General features: G+C 38.7%; 2 protein-coding genes across 3 annotated transcripts in view; both read right to left on the bottom strand.

Annotated features, from left to right (window-relative positions):
- Positions 1 to 770: 770 nt before the first annotated feature.
- Positions 771 to 4,958, bottom strand: nsmce2 (NSE2 (MMS21) homolog, SMC5-SMC6 complex SUMO ligase). 2 transcript variants are annotated; one of them, XM_020596807.1, is made up of 7 exons: positions 4,891 to 4,958; positions 4,541 to 4,677; positions 3,928 to 4,040; positions 3,457 to 3,610; positions 2,227 to 2,318; positions 1,722 to 1,828; positions 771 to 1,181 (listed from the first exon to the last, which is right to left on the bottom strand). In XM_020596807.1, exons 2-7 carry the CDS (start codon positions 4,653 to 4,655, stop codon positions 1,070 to 1,072), a joined length of 693 nt encoding a protein of 230 aa, XP_020452463.1. In that variant the 5' UTR covers positions 4,656 to 4,677; positions 4,891 to 4,958; the 3' UTR covers positions 771 to 1,069. The 2 variants fall into 2 exon arrangements, with proteins under 2 accessions (XP_020452463.1, XP_020452464.1); XM_020596808.1 differs by having other exon boundaries at positions 4,886 to 4,944.
- A 67-nt stretch (positions 4,959 to 5,025) lies between these two features.
- The window catches only part of washc5 (WASH complex subunit 5), a 13,735-nt gene continuing 10,053 nt past the window's right edge, over positions 5,026 to 8,707 (bottom strand). The window contains 11 exon segments of the mRNA XM_020596806.1: positions 5,026 to 5,487; positions 5,768 to 5,855; positions 6,039 to 6,192; positions 6,367 to 6,463; positions 6,652 to 6,781; positions 6,992 to 7,095; positions 7,228 to 7,307; positions 7,410 to 7,512; positions 7,703 to 7,865; positions 7,987 to 8,111; positions 8,281 to 8,460. Of these exon segments, the coding sequence (XP_020452462.1) occupies positions 5,431 to 5,487; positions 5,768 to 5,855; positions 6,039 to 6,192; positions 6,367 to 6,463; positions 6,652 to 6,781; positions 6,992 to 7,095; positions 7,228 to 7,307; positions 7,410 to 7,512; positions 7,703 to 7,865; positions 7,987 to 8,111; positions 8,281 to 8,460 (1,281 nt within the window). The 3' untranslated portion in view covers positions 5,026 to 5,430.

Below are 8,707 nucleotides of genomic sequence, written 5' to 3'. Positions count from 1 at the left end.
AAAGAGCAATTAGAGATTGTTAAAATGCCAGATGCAAGGTTATTAAAAGATTAGCTTCACATAGCATCTCAACAGAGCCTTTGTTTGTTCCTCTTTGGAACAAAGGCCTTTCACAGGGAGTAACAGCAGGCAGCAAGGCAGAGTTTTGATCACTGAAAAGCATTCCTGTAGAAGAATGGCTTGTTTACAGCTCACTCAAGTTGTTTATTTTTGAGGAAAAGTTGTAGCACTGCCAGTTATCTGCAATTAAGGAAAAAAAAAAGTATTTTGAAAAAGGAGTATCTCATGTCAAAGATTTGATCATTTCCAATATTCATTTATTTTGGTTATTAGATTGTGTGTGTGTGTGTGTGTGTGTATATATATATATATATACAGTATACAGAGTGCATGTACACTTATACTCACAAAGCTGAAGACTAAAATGAGTACTTCCTAGATACAGTATGTGCCAGTAGTGGTCACAACTCTACTAATAAGTCTGTGGCACAGACTTTATAGTCCACGGATAAAAAGCTGATTTTATCTCTTCTGTTCTGCTTACTATGTTATTCCCGTGCCCTCGTGCAAAGGGTGCTCTCTTGTGGTTCTGTCAACTTATTGCATCATGTAGACAGAAAAACATTCGAAACCTCATCTATCGACCTTATGCCCAATTAAAAACAACCTTGCTGCTCTCTTGTGGTTCTATCAACTTATTGCATCATGTAGACGGAAAAACATTCGAAACCTCATCTATCAACCTTATGCCCAATTAAAAACAACCTTGATGGAATAATATAACCAATTTTGAACCTTTATTTACATTCGGTAACTCTGAAGTACACAAAACACTCTAGTTGAAATAATCTGCTGTAAAATTCAAATTCAACTGGACAACAGTTTTCCTGAGGTATAAATCTCTCAATGAAAAGAACTGTACATTTTTACAAACATCAGCCAATGTAGGCTCACAACCTGCTCAACCAAACTCTGATAAAACTAGCTGTCCCAAAATACAACAATATACAGCTAGTTACCAAGACATGGGTTTTCAGATGAATGACCCTGCCAATAAAAACGTAGAGCACTAGGTACGGTTGCTTTGTCTCTTATGGCTTTGGATCTTTCTCCTCAGTATCTGGTCAGGAATGAGGTCCGACTCCCTCACATCTGTGTTTCCGCAGCCCACCACAGGACAGCTGGAGGACAGACACAGGGCACACTGAACATATAAGAAGCTGTCTATATATGAACTTTGCCTCATTTATTCTTGTATAATATTTCACTATACATGGCTAAAAGGTCAACACCTGTTTGTGTTGATGAATTAATTTCTATGCCAAGAGTTCCCAGTTTTTCTGTTTTCTTATCTGTGTATATGTAAGCCAGGGCTGCTACAACATGAAGACAGCAATGGATGATGAAATTCTGTTGACTACGACACCATTTAATCAGCCGTACGTCTAATCAAGAGAAGCCCCCTTGGATTTTGCTGATGTAATTGTAAATGCAAGCTGTGAGCAGTGACCACAGTCAGGGCTCAAAAAAATAAACAGGATTCTGTAACAACGACATAACTGTGTTCCTCTAGAAGCAGCCACATTTAATTTGAAACTAACATCAAAGTGGTATATTGACTGAATTAAGGCAGAGTGCTGGTCCCATGCCAGCCTGCCTAGTTGTTTACTACAGCAAAATCTGACAACTTTCTAACAGCCCTCCATGGGAGTGTGTCTTACCGGCATTTCTTATTCTGGCCGTGTCTTGTTTTGATCATGTTCACTATGGCTTTTTCATCATAGTGGTGGTTACACTTCTTATTCTTTACCGGGTTCACCATGTCCACCTTGAATACAGATACACAGTGGTGTATTATATAGTGAAACACAGTGACTATTCTTTATTGATGCTCAAACTTACTTTTATATATTCTATTTAGCCAATGTTTTCCCAAGGGAAAATCTACTGAGGTTAAAAACAGTGGTGCCTTGGCCAAGACAGCAGCATACAGTATATAAAGTCAGACGAAGACAAAACTTTAAACAAAATTAAATCCAGGGTTTACAGAAATTAAAACAATACTGAGAACAGACATAAAAGCATTAAGAACAGGAGCAGACAGTGAAGGACTATTTCATCAATGCAGTCACAGTGGACTTGAATTTGGTCAATTTTACCAAACTGTTACTGTCAGTGATTCAGAAGAAATACCGTCTAAAAAGAGGGACGCGCCTGTGTGTATACCTGTGTGAGTGGGCAGGTGAAGTTGACTTGGCTCTGTGTAACAGCGATATCCTCGTCGAGCTCCTCCATGTTCTCTTCTGACTCTTGGTTGGCTGAAAGCACAATGTACATGCAGTTTGTTTCCAAATGCCCAGTCAGAATAATAAATAATCTGCTGGATCATTGACAAGATGGCAGATGATTATCCATCAGACAAGGATATGAGCTTGGAAGAAACTGCTGTATATCTATGAAATACAGCAAAACAAGTTCAACTTTAGGTAGCAACAGATCCTTGGCTAATGTATGATTAAACACTCAAAAGGTTATTACAAAAATAAGCCACTGTCCACATGAAAGATCTGATGATTACCACATTTTACCACCATTCATAAACTCTTAATAAGACATACAACAATATAAATTTATAATAATACACATACTATAGCCTTAACACATTACACCAACACATGCAAACACAAAAATCTCACCTACTCACAAGTCCAGACATCTAACACACCCACACAAAAAGCAAGCTTCCCCTTTTTAGCCTATGTATAAAGTTCACAATATTCTGTATATTGTTGTCCCAGTGCATCTACAACTATCAAATATCTCAAAGGTCATCCTGGGCCAAAAAAAAACTCCTCAGGGTGCCTCCTAAAACTCACCTAGGCCAAGATCCAACAACACAACCACAACCAGGATTACAGGATTCAATTTATGCCTTCAAGAGAGCAATATGTGAACTTAAAAAAAAAACCCATAATAACAAAATGACCAGTCTGAAACTCATTCACTGGACAGTAATGATATCTGATGGTAATCCTTTTCAGTACAATGATCTCACCACATGTTCATAACGGAAACTTTCTCACATTTTCACATCACTGGATAATCTATTGCAACCTTTGGGACTGAGTGAGCCTGGGAAAATTACATGGGCACAACAGCAGTTTCACTTATGATGTCTACAGAGAATCTAAAAAGCATGGTATTGTCTGTGTGTGGTTTTAATAAGGGGTGTAATGAAGACAACAATTAAAAACTAGAAAGTAACGGCTACAGGGTGACAAGCAAACAGTTATGAGTAACTAAATGGAGTTGTGCATTTAAAAATAATGATCCTGAATAAAGGACACATCCCAAGATTTCTGTCTGACATTGGCTGAAAAGCTCTCCTGCAAGCATAGCTATTATCAAAGGCTATTATAAGTAATAATTCCTCTCCTCTCGCTAGACAGGCCTTACCTTGGTTAAGAGAGTTGCTGATGATCTCCTTGAAGGCTAATACTTTCTTGTGACTGTGCAGGTCAGCATCAGAGAGTCGGGCGATCCTCTCAGTGAACTGCTCCTTCACCTTGGCAGACAGGCTAAACATTTCCTCTGGCTGCTGCGAGGCAACCTACAGAGACTGAAGTGTTTTAGGCCTTTTTTTTATGAACCTTTACAAATAAAGTCAAAATCAGTGTCTTCCCTGATGCCTATAACTAAACAGCTTAACAATGAGATTTTCTATTCCAGAAAATATGAGCGTACACGTCAGGAGGTGCGGTGGGGACTAAATTAACTTCCAAACAAATCAAGTCAATCTCTATGCACTTTAAATTAACTGAAGTCTTTCTTTTGAGTATTGCATCTTGGGCCTGGCCTGCTCATTTCATAAAGAAGTAAACATGTTTCCTTCAGTTATATGAAATGTCCATGCCATGTTGCTCTCACCTCATTTGTGACTTGTTGCACAACATCAACAAAGTAGTTAATTTCACTGTCCAGTCTGGCACACTCCAGAATCATGGCCTCCATCTCTTTGACAGCAGGGTTCAATGTTTCATCTGTAACACAGGTGCATACACAAAGGCGGAGGAAATGTTTAGATCCTTTACATTGTCTCGCATTCACAATCATACATATGTAAACTAAAAGCAAATATTGGCAACAGATCAAAAATATATTACCCATGCCGAATCAACCCTGCAAGTGTAATGCTATCATGTTATTTATTATAGGCGTTTGTTGCATTACCATGTAAGCGGCATTTAAAATGGTAGTTTGCCAAATTAGGCCCAACATTTTATACACTGAAATACCAGTGCAACATTTAATATACTGATCACTGATTAAATGGAACTGATGTGGAAAGTAGCAAATACGTATTAAGTAGCAAATAATAGAAATGCCTCTGGATTTAACTTAAATTCAGTACCTAAGTATTTAACGTTATTTACATTTCAGCGATCGTAGTGCACTTGGATGGCACGATAATCAATCAATTATGTAAACACAGACTGAAACATACGACCGCCAAAGCACTGAGCTTGAATGCTGACGTTACCCTGAGCTTCTGTCAGCTCCAAAGCCAAATCTGACACGATGTCCATTCCCGTCCCCAAGTCTGCTTGACATGATTTCAGGCTCGACAGTGTTCCATGAACGGCGCTCATCGACATTATGATGGGTGACTTTAATGCCCTGACACCACAGACACAACAAACATAACATACAGTTATGCTAAGTTAGCTATCGGTCTGTTAGCCGAGCTTGCTAGCATGTCTATGGTTTAGCTAGCAAACTGGACGACCTAGCTTACAGTACAAATATGAATTATCTAGCCGTGTCTTTTAATAAGTAATGCTATTATTAGGTTAACAGGAAAACACAAACATAGAAAAACATAGACCTTACAAGAAACCCGCTAAAAATGTAACTGTACCAACTGTAGCAAAGTTCTTATTTCCGGGCTGTTTTTTCAAAGTAAAAGCCTTGACCACAGAGTTCAATTATCAACGGGAATGTTGTTTTATTAACGAATTACTTTTGAAAATGGAACAAAGTGATAATACACAAAATTGGCAAGCCAATTCATAAGCAGCTGCAATTTTCTCTCCATGTGCAATATTTTTTAGTGCATAAAGACAATATTTTAAACAATGAAATGCAAGTAAATAATTCACTAGGTCTTTCTCTTTGAGACATGTTGACACATCACAGCAGGAGATGCACATTCTGAAAAAAATAAAAAATATGATGGCTAAATTACATTTGCTTCAGTTTCAGGGTCCTAGTATTGTTTATTCTGGCTCACTGTCACGGCTTACTAGAACCGAGCCACTATTAATGTTATTGGTAGCACCTGTGCTTTTCCCACTGTCACAAGTCAAAATATCTGCAGGGGGAAAAGCCCTCAGCAGTAGGAGTTTCTGATGAAACGCTTCATCCAGATCTTCACAGTATCGTCCTGAACTCATCCAATATGAAAGTGGGCACATGAGCTTCAGCAACCTTAAGAACAGGGAGAAAATAAAGTGAAATGCACCTTGTTATTCCAGAGCACATAAACTACAAATGCAAAACATAAATTTCTACAGTTGTGTCATTCAGAGTAGGGTACAGTAGTTACCCATTTCTTATGCTGAAAGGTGCTACACCTTAATAACATAACAGTATAACTGCTAAACATATTAAGGTAGAATAATCAGAAATCAAAGTTGCAGCTTCCCTACAACCTTGGCATGTGTTTTACAGTATTTCAACAACATTAACAAGGTGAAAGTTGGCATACTTTACGTGACAGTTTTGTGTACTTCACATAGTCTTCCAGGAACATCAGTGCTCCTACCACATCAGAGGGCATGTCAGGGATTTTCTGACTATAATGGGGTCAAACAGAAAATTTAATTCCAGTTCATAAAATTATGACAAAATATATTTCATAATAGCATTCAGATCAAGTAAAGAAAAAACGAGAAGCAATACATTCACTTTAAAGGAATTGTTTAAATGTGTAATTTTTTTTAGCAGTTATTATAAAGTAGTCACATCTGGTTTCTTACCTTGTGCACTGCTCCATGACTGAGCGGATGAACTGACCAATGAGAGCCAGGAAGTGCTGTGTGTATCTGGAGTGGAACTGCTTGAGGAGGGTGAGTGTGCCGAGCACAAGTGGAGGCCAGTCTACTGGGTCTGTGGCTTTCCTGCAGGTCATTCCTGGGAAAACACAAGACATCAGTCATTATGTAATGTAAATGTGTTTGCCATATTGATGGGATAAAAACATAATTTATCACTATTATTCAAAGAATCCAACAACTTAAATTTATCAACATTTTGTTTGATGAGACTTGTGATGTAGCAAACTGAACAAAGAAAAATAAAACATGCCTTGGTTTTTGCCGTACTGAAGTTTAGGCAGCTGAGCAATAATAAATAGGAAGTTAATGATGGGGAAGTAAGGTAGGCGCTTTGTGGTGATGTAGATCTGTAAAAAGCATAAACAGAACAAACTGCTCAGAAGATCCTTTAAAAGCAAACAAAACATAAAACAAAGAAGACAGAGATGATAAACACGGGTAAAACTGGTTTCAGTCTGAGGTGGCTTAACAAGATTAACTAAAATCTGTCACTTATAACATTGTGTGGGAAGCAACACTGCCATAATGTCCAAACCTTGCTGAGTGGATTATGAATGCCAGCAGCCTCCAGGTAGGCAGTGATGTCATACAGAAGAGTGTTGTCCTCTTTAGGGTAGGGTAAGGATGGGTCCTGGTAGTGAGCTTCAATGTCTGCCAGCAGAGACCTGGCACGACCACAGTCACAGTTGGCATTCAGTGGACAAACAAAGGTTTGGGGAACAAAGGTAGAAAAGCATTAAGAAAGGGCATAATCATAAAGTCATTAATGCAGTACTAGATCTTTGCAAAAGAAATGGTAATTCATTAAACATTTATGTACTGCATTATGTACTGGCCAATAAAGCTGCTTCTGATTCTGATATACATATACTAACCTGTTGAGGTTTTCCAGGGCAGCAGCCAGGTGTTTGGAGTCAAACTTGCAAGAGTAGTTCAGCTCATTAGCAATCTGCTGTCTGAGAATCTGCATCTGACCAACCTACAACAAACACAAGCATTAAGCTGTATTTTTATGGGCTCTAGCCTTTACTGGGAAATTGCAACTATCATTAGAGTGTTATTAATAATTCTTTTTTACTGACTGACATGAGAGAAGAACATGGACCGGTACCTTCATGATGGCTTCCAGGTATGCACCCCAGATCTTCTGGGTTTTGGCCACAGCAGTAGCATACACTTTACTGGCATTAGCTATTTTTTAAAAAAAAAAAAAAAAAAAAAAAAAAAAAACGATTTTCCTCAGAGGATAAAAGTATCTGAGTAGGTTGTATGTTTTCCTAATTTAATACTTACCCACAATGCCTTGGACTGGGTTGACAGCAGCCAGCATAGCTTTGAAGGCATCCAGCACAGCTTTGTCCTTCAGAATGGTCTTCTGAAGCATCGTGAGGAAGTTCTGAGAGAAGCAGGTTGCCAACATAATATAATATTTGCACTGAAAATACCATGAAAATCCTTACAGACCTTGAAGCACTAATGCGGCGCCTATGTTTAATTTTCTTTTCTTTTTTTTTTTTTTTAAATAAGTGCCTGATGGTAGCTCTCTTACAAAGCCTTTGACCTATTTTTTTTTTAGGGCCAATTACCTGCAGCTCCTTGACAATCATGAAGCAGAGCAGGCGGTCCAGTCCGTTGAGGCCAAACGTACCCAGAGTGTTCTGGATCTCAGAGAACAGCCTGTTATTGGTCGTCTCCTGGTGGCTCTTCAGGTCATACCAGGTGTTCATCTGGTCAATGTAGCATGTTACCCTGAAAAAAACAACCAATGCTTAAATGTTTAAGAAAGAATTTATCATTTTCACATTAAAGCCCAGCTACTCTGAGACTAAAACTGTTTTAACAGTTTCATATATTTAACAATTTCACATACTTAGGATCAGTGATTCGAAGAATCTCTCTGCAAAGACGACCAATAAAGGTGGCAGATTCATCCACAGAGGGAAACTTGGGGATGGGGATGTGGGTGGACTGGTACACGCTCTGCCAGTCCTGGATCTAATTGGAGCAAAGAGGGAACCAATCAATCAACCAATATTACTGACTAGAAGACAAAAAAAACAAACAAATAATTTCCTATTGTTTACAGACAGATGAACTTATGCCAGTGCATGATTCAGAGATATGATCAGAAAGTGTACCAGGATGCTAATGTTTTAAGCCTGACCTTGGTCCTGAGGAAACTGTTGCATTACTGCTCCACATTGTAGTTGATGATACGTGAGACTTCCTCCTGCCAGATTTTAAGGCCATAAATGCTGACGTAATCTTGGATGTACTCAAACGACCTGTAGAAGCCATCCATGGTGGCTGCCATCTCCTTCAACTTGGGCATCAGCTCACTGGGCTGAGAGTGTGGAGTATTGTTTAGTTTATTTTTTTTTTATTTCTCACTCTTATTAACCTTGATCTTCATGGGGCAAGAAGACAGACATAAATTAATTACTTTTTAAATACATTATAACAAAACAATGTAAATTTCGTCCTGTTTGCTGGAGAAACATCTCCATCCATCCATCCATTTTCCTCCGCTTATCCGGGACCGGGTCGCAGGGACAGCAGTCTAAGCAAAGATGCCCAGACTTCCCTCTCTC

This window comes from Monopterus albus, unplaced genomic scaffold, assembly GCF_001952655.1.
Source record: "Monopterus albus unplaced genomic scaffold, M_albus_1.0 scaffold31.1, whole genome shotgun sequence".
NCBI classification, from domain to species: Eukaryota; Metazoa; Chordata; class Actinopteri; order Synbranchiformes; family Synbranchidae; genus Monopterus; species Monopterus albus.
The sequence above is the reverse complement of the archived record's forward strand: the minus strand, read 5'-3'. Positions and strand labels throughout refer to the sequence as shown.